This window comes from Geotrypetes seraphini, chromosome 3 (genome assembly GCF_902459505.1).
Source record: "Geotrypetes seraphini chromosome 3, aGeoSer1.1, whole genome shotgun sequence".
NCBI classification, from domain to species: domain Eukaryota; kingdom Metazoa; phylum Chordata; class Amphibia; order Gymnophiona; family Dermophiidae; genus Geotrypetes; species Geotrypetes seraphini.
Window position 1 is genome coordinate 77,028,322 of NC_047086.1, and position 18,254 is coordinate 77,046,575.

The window sequence follows — 18,254 nt, forward strand, 5'->3', positions numbered from 1 at the left end:
GGACTGAGGCAGGGCCTAAGGCCTGAATTGCACAGAGAACGGCTGGTGGAGGAGCAGGAGGGACTGAGCACCCCTCCTGCTACTGACTAGTGCTGCCCGATTCATGATTCAAATCGGTTCATTTTGGTAAAAAAACCGGACTCGCCGATTCAGCCCCGATTCAAGTTAATTCTTTTTTTTACCACCGGACTCGTTCCCATCTAATGTAACTTCCGGTTTTGCGAAACCGGAAGTTACATCAGAAGAAACGAAAGGACGTGGGAGCATCGAGGGGGGAGCGAGCAGACCTCGGAAGCAAAGGGTAATCGGCAGGAGGGCTGAGAATCGGCGGGGGGAGGGGCTGAGGGCTGAGAATCGGCAGAGGGGCTGGGATTCGGCAGGGGGCTGAAGGCTGAGAATCAGCAGGGGGGCTGGGGGCTGAGAATTGGCAGGGTGGCTGAGAATCGGCAGGGGGACTGGGGGCTGAGAATCGGCAGGGGGGCTGAGGGCTAAGAATCGGAAGGGGGGCTGAGGGCTGAGAATCGGAAGGGGGGCTGGTGAGTCTTGGGGGCTGGGGATGGAAGCTGGGAATTGGCAGGGGGCTGGTGAGTCTTGGGGGCTGGGGATGGAAGCTGGGAATCGGCAGGGGGGCTGGTGAGTCTTGGGGGTTGGGGATGGATACTGAGAATCAGGCAGGGGGGGGCTGGGGAAGCTGAGAATCGGGCTGACCGATTCACGATTCAAATTGATTTACCACGACAAAAAATCGGCCTCCCGATTCATTGACTGACCCTCGCCCCCAAAGCAGGAGCAGCAGTGCTGCCTCTTGCTGGCCTGCCACTCCTGCTTTAGAGGGGGAATGGGGGAGGGTCAGTCGGGAAGTGGCTTCCCCTCTGGTGTCTGGCTTCCCCGCATCAATTTACCTAATTTCAGCAGCCTGCCCTGCAGAAGATTGCTGGCTTTAGCAATCGTTGCAAGCTGCCATACGTCGTCCGAGTTGTCTTCTCTCTGCCACGGTCCCATCCCTTCTCTGACGTATGGGGGAGGGGTTTGACCTGACCCAATGGCAGGAGGGAGTGAGCATCCCTCCTGCCATATCAGTTCAGCGTGTGTGTGGGGGGGAGCAATGGTAGGAGGGAGTGGGAATCCTTCCTGCAATTTTTTTTTGGGGGGGTTCGGGGAGGGAGGGGGCGCTTTGTTGGGGATGAGGGGGCTTTTTTTTTATTGGGCAGATATTTTGCATGTGTAATACACGCAAAATATCTGTGCCATTAAAAAAAAAAATTTAAAAAACCCAACCGGCAGAAGCCCTGACAGCAGTGACAGGAGGCTGCTTCTCCTGTCACCACTGTCAGGGCTCTGCACCGACTCAATCACTCACTGAATGATTGAGTCAGTGAGTTTACATGCAAATCATTTTCATGCAAACTTTGTAGTGAATCAGTTGCTGTTTGAAAATCGGTCAACAGCGACTGAATCGCTTTCTTTAGTGAATCTGGGCCTTAGAGCCTTCTAAGCCTAAAGGTCTTCTAATGTGTGGTGTTTTGAGGTTTGTTTGTTTTTTTTGGCTCCATCCTTTTTCGTCCATTCAGTTAGGTGGTCAGTTGTATTCTCTGTTACAACCCTCTAAGCCCTGTTTAAAGTGTGAAAGGGGCAGTTTGTGTACTGAATTTGTAATATTTCCAGGTTATTGTAAAAAGTTAAATTTCCTTAATGTATATAGTGTTCAATAATGAGTAACGGCTTCAGAGCATTCCACCCCTCTAACTGTCTAGAAAGATTAATGTCAGACACCTTGGATTGCTGGACCTATTTACCACTGTCTGCTCTGCCTCCAAGGGCTTTGTTTTAATTTATCTGCTGCTTGGTGCATATGCAGCTATTTCCGGAGTGGGTGTTTGTGTTTTTTTAAGAAAAAAGGACTGCAACCACTGCATTTCAAAAATGATGTGTAATACTAACATGCCTAATTGGTTGAATTAGATTGAGAAGCCTCTGATTTAAAAGCAAAACCACCGCATCTTCAGAGTAACTTAAAATGCACCATGTTAATCACAATGCTGAATGACTTATCTTCAGATAGGATGCAAAAAGCTTACGGCCTCTTTTACAAAGCTGCGCTAGCGGCTGCTGTGCGTTAATGGTCCCGAAGCCCAAAGAGATTTAAAGGGCTTCGGGGCTGTTGCCGCACGGCAGCTGCTAGTGCGGTTTTGTTAAAGAGGCCCATAGTCTGAGAGAAGAAAAGGGACACTGGGCAAAACTGATTTGGCTTGTAATTTACAGGTGTGATAGCTGTGATAGTGGTTAGTGTTGGAGAATAAAATATTCATAAAATGCCATATTTAGCAATATTAGTAGGAATCTGTCATTTCCTAAGATAAACAAGTGTCAGAGCATTTACAAGCTCTACACAGCACTGATGCTGGTGAATCTACAATGAGCTGTGTACCAGGTGGACAAAGCCTCAGATTGTAAACTCAGATTTATTATCAGCACTTAACCTTACAGAATGTTAGTACAAAAATCTTAGCAGTCTGTGTAGGGAAAATGTCCCTGCCATTTCTCATAAAATGCATTTGAATTGAAAGGTTTCGCTAGGAAGTATTTTATGAGAAAAGACTGCAGTGGGGCTTTGTGTCATCTGATCTATCAAAATGTTTTTGCTGATGTTCTGTGATAGATATGATATATATATATTTTTTTTTTAATGCTGAAATTAAGTACCATTTTAGATCCCTATTTGAAACCTGTTATGTTGGATTCAAGGGAAGAACTTTTTTTTATAATGTCTCTAAACTAATGGAAGTTGGAAGGAATTATACAGAAGGGGACAAGAATGTCTCTTTCTGAGGGCAAGTGATGGCATTAGCTTGCTAAAGGGACTGTGTGAATAATTTTTATGTTTGAGGATATAGACCACCCTTCAACTAGGCATCAAAACAGTTAACATCTTAAAAAGGAAAAAAAAAATCTACCATTTTCTTATACCGATCCAACTTAGAACTAACTACATATCAGAGAACTCAACCCTCCAGACCATACTCCATACCAGATGTGGTTTGATTCTTAAGAGGCATTAATCATTTGCAACCTCCTTTTAATCCTATGTGTCCACAGTGGAGCCTGAACTTGACTTTGAAAGCACTCCAAGGTCCTTCCTTTGGCCCACTCAGAAGTTCTACTCGAAAAGACCTCACTTTACAGTCAGTTTTTCTGGTGGCCATTACCTCGACCAGACCAGAACCTATCATGCAGAGATTCCTTTCTCATGTTGGCCATTACCTTGACCAGACCAGGACGTATCATGCAGAGATTCCTTTCTCATCTTTGAAAAGCTGAACTTTCTATATGGACTTTTTTGTTTTTTGGTCTTGGGTATCTTGGAAGTCGGAAAAGCTGATGGAACATGTTTGTTCTTCAAATTTTGTCATCTTGTGTGGGTCACAATTAAAGACTTGACTTTAAAACAATCTAAACTTTGCAATAAATACCAGTGTTTTTCTTTGTTTATAATATTTCTAAACAAAGAAGAAAAATGAAGTGTGCCAATGAAATGTTCCTTTTTATTTTGTCGAGTTGTCAGGACTGATGATCAGTCTGTTGTCTTTAGCCCTCATAGAAACATAGAAAATGACGGCAGAAAAGGGCCAGGGCCCATCCAGTCTGCCCACACTAATGACCCACCCCCTAAATACGCCCATGAAGTGATCCTACATGCCAATCCCATCTTTTCTTAAAGTCTGGCATGCTGCTGGCCTCAATTACCTGTTGCAGAAGGTTATTCCAGCGATCAACCACCCTTTCGGTGAAGAAATATTTTCTGGTGTCACCATGGAATTTCCCTCCCCTGATTCTCAACAGATGCCCTCTGGTTGCCGTGGGTCCTTTAAGAAAAAAGAGATCTTCTTCTGCCTCGATATGGCCTGTGACATATTTGAACGTCTTGATCATGTCTTCTCTCTTTCTCTGCATTCCTCAAGTGAGTATAGCTGCAACTTGCCCAGCCGTTCCTCATACGGAAGGTCCTTGAGTCCTGCGACCATCCTGGTGGCCATACGCTGAACCGACTCAACTCTCAGCACATCTTTTTGGTAATGCGGTTTCCAGAATTGTACACAGTATTCCAGATGGGGTCTTACCATGAATCTGTACAGCGGCATAATCATCTCAGGCTTACCGCTGACGAAGCTTCTACGGATACAGCCCATGATTTGTCTGGCCCTGGATGAAGCTTTCTCCACTTGATTGGCAGACTTCATGTCTTCGCTAATGATCACCCCCAAGTCGCGTTCTGCTACAGTCCTTGCTAGGATCTCACCATTCAGGGTGTAAGTCCTGCATGGATTTTTCCCACCAAGGTGCATGACCTTGCATTTTTTGGCGTTGAAACTCAGTTGCCAAGTCTCTGACCAATGTTCCAGCAGGAGTAGGTCCAGCGTCATACTGTCGGGCACTGAGCTATTGTCGGGCACTGTGCTTTTGCCTACTACGTTGCATAGTTTGGCGTCATCAGCGAATAATGTAATTTTACCTCAAAGCCCCTCAGCCAAGTCTCTTACGAAGATGTTAAAGAGGATCGGGCCCAAGACTGAGCCCTGTGGTACTCCGCTGATCACCTCCGTCGTATTGGAGGAGGTACTGTTTACCACCACCTTCTGAAGTCTTCCTGTAAGCCAGTTCCTAACCCATGCAGTTAATGTTTCACCCAATCCCATCGAACACATCTTGCTCAATAACCTGCGGTGTGGGACACTATCAAATGCTTTGCTGAAGTCTAGGTACACGTCGTCCAGGGACTCCCCTATATCCAGCTTCTTTGTTACCCAGTCAAAGAAGCCGATCAGATTCGATTGGCAGGACCTTCCCTTCGTAAAACCATGTTGATGGGGATATCGTAGATTCTCCTCATTCAGGATCGTATCTAATTGGCGTTTAGTGTTTCCATAACTTTACTCACTATTGATGTGAGACTTACCTGTCTATAATTCGCAGCCTCCATCCTGCTTCCCTTTTTGTGGAGTGGAATGACGTTGGCTGTTTTCCAGTCCAACGGGACTTTTCCTGTACTTAGGGAAAGATTGAAGAGCGCGGATAATGGTTCCGCCAGAACATCACTCAATTCCCTGAGCACCCTGGGGTGTAGTTCATCTGGTCCCATAGCTTTGTTCACCTTGAGTCTTGATAGCTCAGAGTAGACACTGCTGGGCGTAAACTCGAAATTTCGGAATGGGTCTTCCGAGCTTTCCCTTGTCTGCAGCTGAGGGCCGGATCCCGGGGCCTCGCAAGTGAAGACAGAGCAGAAGTATTCATTTAAAAGTTTGGCTTTATCGGAGTCCGATTCTACATAGCTCCCGTCGGGTTTTCCAAGGCGTACTATCCCGTCTGTGTTCCTTTTTCTGTCACTAATATACCTGAAGAAGGATTTATCACCCTTCTTGAAGTTCTTCGCTAGATTCTCCTCCATTCGCAGTTTGGCCTCTCTGACTGCTATTTTGACCGCTTTAGACTAGGCCAGATAATCGTCCTTGGGTTCTTGCTTCCCTGATTGCTTGTAGAAGTTGAACGCTCTTTTCTTTTTTATGAGGTCCGAGATCTCCGCAGAGAACCACTGTGGTCTATTGTTTCGTCACTGTTTACTTATTGATTTTATGTAGCGGTTAGTTGCTTCATGTATGGTTGATTTCAGAGTCGACCACCTCACCTCAACGTTGTCTGATTCGGCTTGGTTTTGCAGTGTCCGACGGACGAACTCTCCCATGCTTCCGAAGTCTGTGCCCTTAAAGTTGAGGACCTTGGTAGATGTGCCTGACTTAGTGAAATCTTTCCTTAGGTTGAACCATATCATGTTGTGATCACTGGAGGCCAATGTGTGGCCTACCGAGACCTCTGTGACACTTTCTCCGTTGGTGAGTATCAGGTCTAGTATCGCCCGATCTCTAGTGGGCTCTAATACCATTTGTCTAAGTCTGGCTCCCCTTATAGAGCTTGTGTAGTACAGTGGGTTGGATAACCTTTTTCTCTTAAATCTTTCTCATTTCACTGGCTTGGACATCATACTCTTCTAAAGTTGTACATAATCTTCCATTCTGCCAATTTTTATGTATAAGTTATCTTTTGAGACTTCAAACATAGAAACTGGTAGAATAGATACTTATTCCTATCTGTAGGTTTTTGGTAAACTGTGCTTTTAAGTGTCTTATCTGTAGGTTTTTGGTAAACTGTGCTTTTAAGTGTCTTATTTCTTCTTTAATATTAATATATATAAATATTAATATAGTGTCTTGTTTTTTCTTTAATATTAATTATATATTTATATATATATACACTAGTATTTAAGCCCGTTACATTAACAGGTGCTAGAATATATGCCTGTCTGTCTTTCTTTATTTATGTCTCTCTCCCTTCTCCTGTCTCTTTCTTCCTTTCTTTCTGTCTCTCTCCCTCCTGCTATTTTTCTCTCTCTCTCCCTGGCACCCTTTGTCTGTCTGTCTTTCTTTCTGTCTGTCTCTGGTCCCCTGTCTGTCTTTATTTCTGTCTGTCTCTCTCCCTGGCCTCCTTTGTCTGTATTTCTTTCTGTCTCTCTCCCCCACCCCCCACCCCCACTTTCCTTTGCAGAAGCAGCAGCGGTATTTCCCTTCCCCTCCAGGTCCCTGTGAAGTAGTAGCAGCATTTTCCCCCACCCCTCCATTCCCTTCTCTCCCCCCCACTTTCCTTTGCAGAAGCAGCAGTGATATTTCCCTTCCCCTCCAGATCCCTGTGAAGTAGTAGCAGCATCCCCCCCATTCCCTTCTCTCCCCCCTCCCCCACTTTCCTTTGCATAAGCAGCAGTGGTATTTCCCTTCCCCTCCAGGTCCCTGTGAAGCAGTAGCAGCATTTTCCCCCACCCCCCATTCCCTTCTCTCCCCCCCCACTTTCCTTTGCAGAAGCAGCAGTGATATTTCCCTTCCCCTCTAGGTCCCTGTGAAGCAATTCCCTTCTCTTACCTGAGCTGTCCTGCTCCGTTTGACCCCTCCCTGCGATCTGGCCTGCTCCGTTCGGCCCCTCCCCTTCCCTTCCCGCGGGCTGGCCTGCTGCGGCCGAAGGTTTTTGTTTTAAGCTTTAAAAGTGCCGGCGGCGGCTCCTCTCACGCTACTGATCCTCCTGTAAAGAGCAGCCTGCGATGGTGGCCGGCTTTAGCGAACCTCGCAGGTCGCTCTCCAGCCTCGGTAGCATGTTCACTTTGATGCACGGGATCGCGTCAGAGGGAACGTGCTACCGAGTTGGAGAGCGGCCTGCGAGGTTTGCTAAAGCCGGCCACCATCGCAGGCTGCTCTTTACAGGAGGATCAGCAGCAGCGGCGAGTGAGGGCCGAGGTGTGTTCCCTGCCAAGGACGCAGGCAGGGAGAGAGCTTGCCTGGCTTCCAGGGTGAGTGAGGGCGGGAGGAGGGGAGTGGCCAGAATGTTCCCTGCCGCTGGATTGGCTGCCACGGATCACACACCATAGCGGCAGGCAACACGAAATCCTAAGTGCGCATGTGCGCTTAGTCTTTTCTTTTATAGGATGTGTTTGTGTATATATATGTGTTTGTGTATATATGAGTAAAATATTTATTATCCACCTAAAACCCTAGGCCGCTCACAATAAAAACATCCAAAATCATTTAAAGGAACACTTTCAAAAATAAACCATTTACATCAATAAAATAAGTAAAATACCCATGGGCTAATTATAATACTGAAATCACCCTGAATGTAGAAGATTTTCAGTTTAAATGCCTGGACAAAAAAATGTTTTTAAACAATTTCCTAAACCCCAACACATTTTCACAAAAATATAAAGTTCTAGGCAAGCAGTTCCACAAAACTGAAAAAAGATTTTGCTGTATCAATATACTGTATCTCTCCTTTTCTCCCCACATCTAACAACATGTGACTCTCAGATCTCAAAGTTCGTCCTGGCTCATATATTTGCAAAATATCTAGGCAATTTGTCATATGTGCCATGATGAACCAATTTTAAAATTTTATATTCTATTTGAAGCTAAAGAAGCTTCTTTAATATGGGGGATATATATACATAGGAGATCTGAAAATCATCACAAACCATCTGAAATTTTAAATTCCGATCATAGGAGTTGAACTAGAGAACAAAGTTATTTGTTGGTGATCACCTTGCCACTGTAATAAACCATCAATGTATCTTTTCCAGAGAAAGATATGATCATTATATCCATTCTGAAAGACAAAGGTTTCTTCAAATTTTTCAACATATAAATTTGCTAGAACTGGGGCCATTGTGGTCCCCATAGCAGTACCTTTTATTTGCTAGGAAAATTAAACATTTAAACATTGAAGAAATTTTTGGTCAAGGCTAACCGGGCCAGCTTCATAATGAAACTGAGGGCTCCTTTTACAAAGGTGCACTAGCGTTTTTAGCACACGTACTGATTAGCGGGCACTACCCAAAAAACTACTATTGAAACGTTTTGTTTTCCGTTATATAATAAGGAGACGTGATGGGTATTGGATCAGATTTGTTATACCCAAAATCTCCTTGAGATACTTGTGAAAAAGAATCTCAGGAGAAATTAAATGGGTTACAGGAAAATTTATCATTCTCAAGTTTCTAGTCCTTGCAGCATTCTCCATCGATTCAAGCTTTACATGAATAGAATGGAAATCCTTCATTGAGGACATGCTGACTGCAAGTTTGAAACTTTCTAATCATTATTTACCATACGTGTATCTAAAATTTTAATATTGGAATTAACGTTTTCAAATTTTTACACAACCTCTTTTGAAAATGATTGAGACTGGATAACAGATTTCAATAAATTCTCCATCCTTACATTAAGGGCACCTTTTACAAAGGTGTGCTAGCGTTTTTAGTGCACGCACAAGATTAGCATGCGCTGTAGCGCGCGCTAGCCAAAAAATTGCCGCCCGCTTAAAAGGAAGCGGTAGCGGCTAACGCATGGCAATTTAGCGCGCGCTATTCCATGCATTAAGGCCTTAACACACCTTTGTAAAAGGAGCCCTAAATTGCCATAAATCCTTTAAGGAAACATCCTGCGGATTTTCATCCAAGCCTTCAAGCCCATCTATTACAACTGAGGAAATGAGGCATCTTCAAAAAAAGAGATAGCAATATCGGCTTGAGATTGGTGGTTTCAATAGAAACACTAGGACCAACTTCGGGTCCTACTGCTGCTGGAAGATCAGGAGCGAGAGGAGTTTGATCAGGAGAGCTAAGAGAAGCCCCTGAAGTCTGTTCTGGTCTCTCCAATCTGAAAGGGATTTAGCCCAAGAGTTGTCATATGACGGTCCATTGGGCCTGATGGTATTGGAGTAGAAACTTTATATTTTTCCTTTTCGTTTCCCCATTATCAAAGACTTTAACTACAATTAACACAATAAAAGAAAAAGAAAAATGTATTTACCAATCCATACTCCACTTGTCTCCATGTGGCTCCAAGGGGCTCCCAAGGGTCCTTGCATGCCCCTTAGGGCACACCCTGCGGCCACGTGTCACAAGATCCGTTGGCATTTTCTGTCTGTTACAGAGGACCCTGATGATGTCACAGTAGGTCCTACATAGTGCCTGTCCGAATCAAGGCACTGGAAACCAGAAAAAAACACTGCAAGGAGATTAGAAGGTAGGTAGAGACATCCAAAGGCAGCTCTTCTCTCTGTCACCAGATACCCTTAAGTCAGCACTCCCTTCCGTGCCATATTTTACAGGCAAAATTTTCCGGCAGAGTCTGAGCACTTGTAGCCTTACTTTCCAGTCAGTGCCAGAGCACTGATTGGCTCAGATACTGATAGGAAAGTAAGACTTGACAGCGCACTCTTCTCCCACCCCTTCCCCTGATCACAAATTTAAAAAAAGAAAAGACCCCCAAATTGAAGGACAGCAAGAGAGTTGCCCACTCCCTCCCACTGCCAAAGTCCCGCCAACTCCCCCTACACCCTTGAAAGGAGGGATTCCCACTGCCGATGATCCCAGACACCCCTATACCTTTCTGACGAAGGCTGGCCGGAGGGATGCCTACTCCCTCTGCCCAGCAGCTCAGTTGATCGGGGCTGGGAGCAGCTTTGACAGGAAGGAGGAACTGTGCTTAGTGATTTGCTCTTCTGAGCAAGTGCCAGGAACTGTTCCTTCCCACTCTTTACTGGCGATTCTCCCCACAAATAGCTTGCATATAAATTGCATGCTATTATGCTGAGAATTGTCTGTAAAATACAAGTTGCACTACATCAACTTGCTGGGTTTTACCGGCGAATTTTGAGAATCCAGCTTTGTTTGTAAGCCTTTCAGATGGTTGGTTTGGGCGGGAAAAAGTACCAAATAAATTTGAAACTTGTAGTGGTTCTTACAGATTACTACTTCTGTTGTTTTACAGTGTTCATAGAGAAGGTCCTAAAGAGATTGTACTCTGCTCCTGCATCACCATCCCAACTTCAAAGTCCACCTATGCAGTTAGAAACTTTATGTACTCCAGAAGCAGAACAGAAGGATTCGGTTACTCTGACTTCAACAAAGTGTACCAATTCCACAGGTAATGCAGTCAGTCTAGAGTTTACTTGCATTGCTCTCCTTTTGAAAACTACTGTAATCCTATAAATACCTTTTCCTTGTCATCAGCAGCAGATGAATCCAGGATTTCAGAGATGAGTGGGTTATGTCCACCTACCAACAGTCGGAGATAGACAGCACAAAGTTGAGCTCTGTCATATATATCAGTGGTCCCCAACCTTTTTGACACCAAGGACCACTTTTATAGAAGCAAATATTTCCAGGGACTGGTAAGGGGGGGAGGGGGAGGATTCAGGGTGAGTTCTTGGGGCAGTTTTATACATAATATACATTACATTTCTATTATTATTAAGTTATAATATCAAATTATACAACTTACCATAATGCAGAATCAGTGGGGGCCTTGAGATTGTTTTCCTGCAACCAGACGATCCCATCTAGGGACAATAGAAGACAGTGACACGCCAGGCCATGAGAGATCCCCTTGCACAACATCTTTCCATCCCGCATAGCAGAACCCCGCCGACCCTCCTACCACGAGGCCGACATACCTCTGGTCCAAACAGCAGCGGCGGCAGCACTGGACAAGCTGCTTCACTGCCTTCCCTGCCGGGGCCTTCCCTCTGCCGGCGCGTCACTGATGAAATCATCAGGTATCTTTCTATCTCTTCCTCCCATACCCCCCATGCAGCAGGACCCCGCCAGCCTATCCCCCTGCACAGCACCTTTCCATCTGTCCCTCCCATCTCCCATATGCAGCAGAACCCCGACGACCCCACCAACCCATCTCCCTGCACAGCACCTTTCTATCTCTTACTCCCATCCCCCATGTGCAGCAGAACCCCGATGACCCTCCGACCACAAGGCTCTGACATATCTCCGTTGTGAAAAGCAGCAGCGGCGGCAGCACTGAACAGGCTGCTTCGCTTCCTTCCCCACCAGGGCCTTCCCTCTACCGTCATTTCATTAATGATGTCATCAGTGACGCAGCGGCAGAGGGTAGGACCCCTGGGAAGGCAGTGAAGCAGCCTGTTCAGTGCTGCTGCCGCCACTGCTGCTTTTCAGAATGGAGGTATGTCGGCCTCGTGGTCAGCAGGGTTCTGCTGTGCGGGATGGCAACGAGGTATGGAAAGATGTTGCACAAGGCGATCTCTCGCTGCCCAGCTGTCAGATGGCTGCGGACCAGGGATTGGGGATCCCTGAGATATATATGATGGCATGCTCACTGGTACTTTAGTATTCTCTTTCTCTGCAGGCGGATGGACGGCTTTCTCCTGCTCCTGGTTTTATCTCTTACAGTCATGGCTTAGGAGCGGTTGCTCAGTCCAGCCTGGCTTAGCTCCTGTTGTAGTTTTGCTGTCTCAGATGAGTGAGGGGATTGGGCTACCTGGGTGCCTCTTCGTGGGCATAGCTGGTGGTGCCAGTTCCCAGCCCATCTCCTATACCCCATAACACTTGTTCTTGCACTCCTATCTCCTTCCTCACCAAAAAAAAAAAAAAAAAAAATCACCAGCTGGAGAAACGTGTGGCTAAACCCAGAGGGAGTGCTGAGTCAGGAGTGGAGTGGGGGTGAGTCTTTTGAAGGAGAATCAACAGCACAGAGAGTGCACACTGGCTGTTACTATTTGACTTTATGGTTCCCGGTTCACAAATGCTAATGTAGTACTATTCTTTAATTATTTTCGAATATCTTTAGGGTTTGTTCTTGCGGGGAGTGAGGCTTTCGCGGCCTATTCCACCGCTGCCTTTGGAGTCAGACTGGCCACGAGGGTTTTGGCGGGCTTCTCCCAAGGCGTGCCTTACTGGGACTGAGCCTTCCTCTCATGGTCGGGGGGTGGTTGATGGCCAGTGCTGGGTAATAACTAGTTACAATAACGTTAGTTACCTAAAAATGTCATTACAGTAACTATCATTGTAGCTAGTTTTTGATAAGATCGACTAAATTAAGTAACTAGTTACTTTATTTTAGTAACTACTAACAAAATTTACAAGTTACTTTTGCATTAATGTTTACATAGCATACAGAACAATTGACGACAAATTTCCATTCATGCTATTTTACTCATTATGCCTCAGGTTCCAACTTGTTTCTCTTGCCTTGTCACAGTGCATTACAGTAACTATCCATGTACCGGCTATATGTGGTGACAGCCAGCCAAAAAGACTCTACTGAACTGAAATAATTTCTTCATAAATGGCTGGACTGTTTTTGCATATTTAAAGGACTACTTTGCAAACTCATTTGCAGGTAATGTTCTTGTACAATCCCAATGGGTTGTTTATCTCCTCCTGCCAGGGATCTGTAGGAAGCTTCAAACATATGAAGCTTTACCCCCCTCCCTCATACACTACCGCTGACCTTCTGTCTTAAATTCCTATAGGCCAGGAGATTATCTTTTTTGCTCATGTTTCTTTTAGTGATTTCCATACTTTTCAGTCTCGGTTTCACCCTCGTGCTGTGGAGGTTCTCTGCGGAGACATCCTTGCTGCAGGAGTTTTCAGACTGTTTGAGACTGTATACTTCTGAGGGGTTTCTTTGTCTCCAGTAAGCACCCTGGACAGCCTGCACATCAGATCAGGGCTCCGGAGTCTCTCCCTTGGGGAGCTAGCTCATCCCAGTTCCGACCGCTAGTGGGTGTAGTGCAGGCTGAGTGGTTCCATGGAGGCACGACCGGGATCGGAGCCATACTGCATCCCTCCACCAGGCATCTGTGCGGCGTATCCACGGGTGGCGGAGGTCTCTGGCCATGGTGGTCAGGCCGGTGGGGTAGTCGGAAGACTTACTTGAAATCCAAATTTCCAGTTTCTTGATGCTCAGGATCTCTCTGTATGCTGTGTTCAGCTTTGCCCTCAGCTTCTATCAGACAGCACATGTAACAGTGAGTAAGAGACTGACAGACTGAATTAGCAATTTTTGAGGGTCTTCAAAAGGGGTTTTTGGGTGGTTTCCCTGCATGTTCTACCCCTCCCCATCGTTTTCTGAGGGTTCCGGGCTATTTTTCTTCAAAATCAGCACCCATGACAGCCATCTTGGATTTTTCCTGATTTGAATTAAAGTATATTTTTCATACTTCTGAGCTTTGTTTTTGCAATAAAACTTCATAGAAGGCCATCCCAGGACGGGATGGATTTATGCCTCGTTTGCGGTGGATGGCTGTCGGATATGCAGCCGTGCTCCACATATGCTGCGGCCCGCAACAGGGCGAGGTTTGCACGGAGGCAGTGCCTTCTACCTCGGGGGGGGGGGGGGTCCTTCAAGCACCTTCTGCCCCGACTCTCCCGAAATTGACACCTGGGGAAGTGCTATTGCAGTGTTTAGGTGAAATGCAAGCGTGAGTCCAGTGAAAAAATTCACATGTCAATCTGAGCCACAGAAATCTGCTCCCGCCACGGGGGACCTTTTTCCTCTGGATTTTGTGAATATGCTTTATCAGACATGCTTAAAGTCTCTGCTTATTTCCCTTCCGTCAGCTTCTGTGCCAGTCACAGGGACTCCTGCTCTACTGGAGTAGGGTCTTTCCTCTTGTCTACCTGCTGGGGCTCCGGAGAGTAAGATGGCGATGTCCCCTGTTGCGGCAGACACTCGATTTCTCTGCTTTCACCAGGTGGTATTACGGCGGCCGTGGATGTTGTGAATCCTGTGGATCTCCATGATCCAGATCAGTGTGGGACCTATAATTTGGTGGATGACCCCCTAGTGCACAGATTCTTCAAGCACGCACTTTATGGATTTAATTTCTGAATCTCTACAGGAATTGAAGCTGCAGTCAGATCAGCTGGTCACTGATGAATGTTCTCTTACGAGTGACCAGAGGCCACAATCTGCCTCTTTTCCTGATAACCCTGATGTAGTTCGGATCCTTTTAGATATCTGGGACAATCCAGAAGGTCCCATGAAATGCATTCGGGCCATGGCGCGGCTTTATCCTAAAGCAGATGGTTTTAACAAGCACTATGATTCTCCAAAGGTGGCTTTCTTGGTGGTGCAGTCTCAAGGGCTGAGGAGCAGTGTGCATGTCTGATCTGAGCGCAATTGCCTGGAACTGCGGGCGATTTGTCTGGCCCTTCTCCATTTCCAGGATCATCTCAATTATCGAGCTGTACGGGTGTTCTCGAACAATGTCAGTCATTAGGGAGGCACAAAGAATCCCTCTCTGAGTGTAGAGGCTCAGCTGCTCTCTTGGTGGGCAGAGAAGCACCTTGTGGCACTGGCAGGTGTGGACAACAATCAAGCAGACTTTCTCAGTCATCAGACACTGGACCCCGGAGAGTGGTCTCTCTTGAAGAGCGTTTGATTACATAGTGAACTGGTGGGGATACCCTGAGTTCGATCTCATCGCGACTGCGGAGAACAAGAAAGCCGATGGATTCTACAGACATTGTCGAGAGGTCGGCAGCGAAGGCCTGGACACTGCTTTAGCCCTGGCCCCGGGAGGTTCTTTATGTATTCCCTCCTTGGCCCATGATCAGGTGTCTGAGACAGATAGCAGATCACGAGGGGCCAGTGATCTGGTGGCTCCCGATTTGGCTGAGGCGGCTGGTATACTGACCTGGTTTGGCTTCAGCAGGATCGGGGGCTCCTGTTGCCTTGTCAGTCTCGCCGCCTCACCCAGGGGCCAATTGTGCTGTAGGATCTGGACCACTTTGGTCTTACGGCATGGCTATTGAGCGTACAACCTGGATAGGTCAGGGCTATTCGTCGGCAATAATTACCATGTTGTGTCACAGTAAACGGAAGTCTAAAGTAGTGGCCTATGCAAAGGCTTGGTGGTACTACTGAGTGTGGTACGCACTCCAACAGGAGGACCCTTCTCTTCCTTCAATTCCTCGGGTCCTCTAGTTTCTACAGGATGGCCTGAAGAAGGGCCTTGTGGTGGCTTTGCTCCGGGTTCAGAATGCAGGTCTTTCATGGGCTGTCTTGCTTTGAGGGCTCTCATTGGCTGTACATCCTGATGTAGTATGTTTTCTGCGTGGCCCGGTTCAGCTGCGGCCTCCTTTGTGCCTTCCCTGTCCAACGTGGAATCTAAATCTGGTTTTGTGCTCTCTGGCTCGTCCTTAGTATGAGCCTTTGGAGCAGGCGTCTTTGATGGATCTCGCAGTCAAGATAGTCTTCCTTGTGGCTATAATTTCAACCTGGAGAGTTTCAGAACTTCAGGCTCTTTCCTACAAGTATCCCTTCCTGCGTATTACGGATTCCGTGGTGATGCTGTGTACTGTTCCTTCCTTTCTTCTGAAAGTGGTTTCCTCTTTTCATGTGAATCGGGAAGAACAGCTCCCTGTATTTTCTTCCTTTCGCTCGAAGGTCCAAGACTGAGTGCTGTGGTCCCTAAATGTGTGCATTCTTTTGTTGTGGTACTTAGAAGTTACTAATGAATTTTGTCCTTTAGACCACCTGTTTGTTCTGACGGGTCCTGCCCGCAAAGGTACGCCTGTCTCTCTAAGGTTACCATTTCCAGGTGGATTCACTTGACCATTTCCATGGCTTATGTGGTGACCAGAAATAACACCCCCCCCCCCCCACACTTCGCGGTGTGGGCTCATTCTACCAGAGGTGTTTCATCCTCTTGGGCAGAGTCGGCGACTGGTTTTTCTGGATGAGATTTGCAGGGCTGCTAATTGGTCCTCACATTTTTTCACCAGGTTTTACAGGATCGATGAGGTGGTCAAGCAGAATGCTGCTTTTGGTGCCTCTGTTTTGGCAGCGGGCTTATCAGTCCCACCTTGAATTTTTGGACTGCTGTTAACGTACCAATCATCCTGGAATAAAGTGGGATTGTACAAGAACAAAAGACTAGGTTCTTACCTTATCTTCTTTCTTGTAAATCCACTCTTTATTCTGGGAACCCACCCTATACCTTGCTGATTTGACAATTGTCTGCCTTTACATGTACTGGTAAGTTGGATTTCTGTTTTTTAACCAACCTTTATAAGAGTGCCATCAGAATGGGTTTAACCCTTAGTTTTGGTGGGTCCCTAGTTCAGGTGCCCCCTTCTGACAATGCAGGCTGCGTCTCCTTGTAGCACTGTTTTGTCATTCATGTTTTTAATGTTTTATGTCCTGTTCTCTCGTTTTTCATTGTTGCATTTGTTGATATGAGCAGAATTGACTTATTTGTTGGGGTAGTGTCCCCGTTCCCCTTTCTCTCGTTCTTATCCTCTACAGATTTTCCTGACTGCTTTAAGACTGATGTTCACAGGGACAGTGATGAGTTAAGAGGGGGGGAGGGTTTAAGCCTCTGAAGTTTGAGGCTTCCTACAAAGTCCTGGCAGGTAAACGGAAATAACCCACTAGTCCCAGAATAAAGTGTGGGTTTACAAGAAAGAAGATTAGCAAAGGTAAGAACCTAATCTTTTCGATGTGTCTGCATCAAACACATCTGTAGCAACCTCGTACAAATCCTGGTCTATGTATGGCCAATTTTACTGAAATCTTTTAAACACTACAACATCTCCTCTAACTCCAAACAATTGGGTGAAGATGCTTCCAAGCACAAGGTCCATATTAAATCTTGTCCTACTGATGATTCAGTGAAGGTGCATGCACCATTCTTCAGGCCCGTATTACTCACAATGGTTTCAAACACCAGTCCCTGGACTGATCTTTGAAGACACTACTCATCCAGAGATGGGCTTCAGCTTGCTGTTTGCCAGTTCCATGGCCAGTTTTTGGAACTCCGAGTAACCTCTCTTCTCCATTGCCAGTGATAAATACTTCATTTCTGTCAAACATTTCTTTAGTTCCAGTAATATCCAGGAGGAGTTTTCTATTCCAGTGCAGCATTAATGGAGTTTCTGTTTTTGTTAAGGAATTTATCCTTCAGAGTGGCTGCCTCCTCTCATAGTAAACATAGTAGATGATGGCAGATACAGATCCGAATGGTCCATCCAGTCTGCCCAACCTGATTCAATTTAAATTTTTTTTTAAATTTTTTCTTCTTAGCTATTTCTGGGCAAGAATCCAAAGCTCTACCCGGTACTGTGCTTGGGTTCCAACTGCCAAAATCTCTGTTAAAAATTACTCCATCCTATCTAAACCCTCCCAGCCATTGAAGCCCTCTTCAGCCCATCCTCCCCCAAACGGCCATATACAGACACAGACTGTGCAAGTCTGCCTATTTTCCTCTCCACCACCTCTCTCGGGAGCGCATTCCAGGCATCCAGCACCCTCTCTGTAAAGTAGAATTTCCTAACATTGCTCTTGAATCTACCACCCCTCAACCTCAAATTATGTCATCTGGTTTTACCATTTTCCTTTCTCTGGAAAAGATTTTGTTCTACGTTAATACCCTTCAAGTATTTGAACGTCTGAATCATATCTCCCCTTTCCCTCCTTTCCTCTAGGGTATACATATTCAGGGCTTCCAGTATCTCCTCATACATCTTCTGGCGCAAGCTTCCTATCATTTTCGTCACCCTCCTCTGAACCGCTTCAAGTCTTTTTACGTCCTTCGCCAGATACGGTCTCCAAAACTGAACACAATACTCCAAGTGGGACCTTACCAATGACCTGTACAGGGGCATCAACACCTTCTTCCTTCTACTGGCTACGCCTCTCTTTATACAGCCCAGCATCCTTCTGGCAGCATCCACTGCCTTGTCACACTGTTTTTTCGCCTTTAGATCTTCGGACACTATCACCCCAAAGTCCCTCTCCCTGCCCATGCATATCAGCTTCTCAACTCCCAGCATATACGGTTCCTTCCGATTATTAATCCCCAAATGTATTACTCTGCATTTCTTTGCATTGAATTTTAGTTGC

At 46.0% G+C, this 18,254-nt stretch overlaps 1 protein-coding gene across 3 annotated transcripts in view; it reads left to right on the plus strand.

Moving 5' to 3' along the window:
• ERICH1 (glutamate rich 1) overlaps positions 1–18,254 on the plus strand; it is an 85,782-nt gene that overhangs the window by 19,832 nt on the left and 47,696 nt on the right. For all 3 annotated transcript variants that reach the window (XM_033935948.1, XM_033935950.1, XM_033935949.1), the window contains exon 2: positions 10,362–10,517. In XM_033935948.1, coding sequence (XP_033791839.1) covers positions 10,362–10,517 — 156 coding nt within the window. The remainder of the gene's footprint in view (positions 1–10,361; positions 10,518–18,254) is intronic.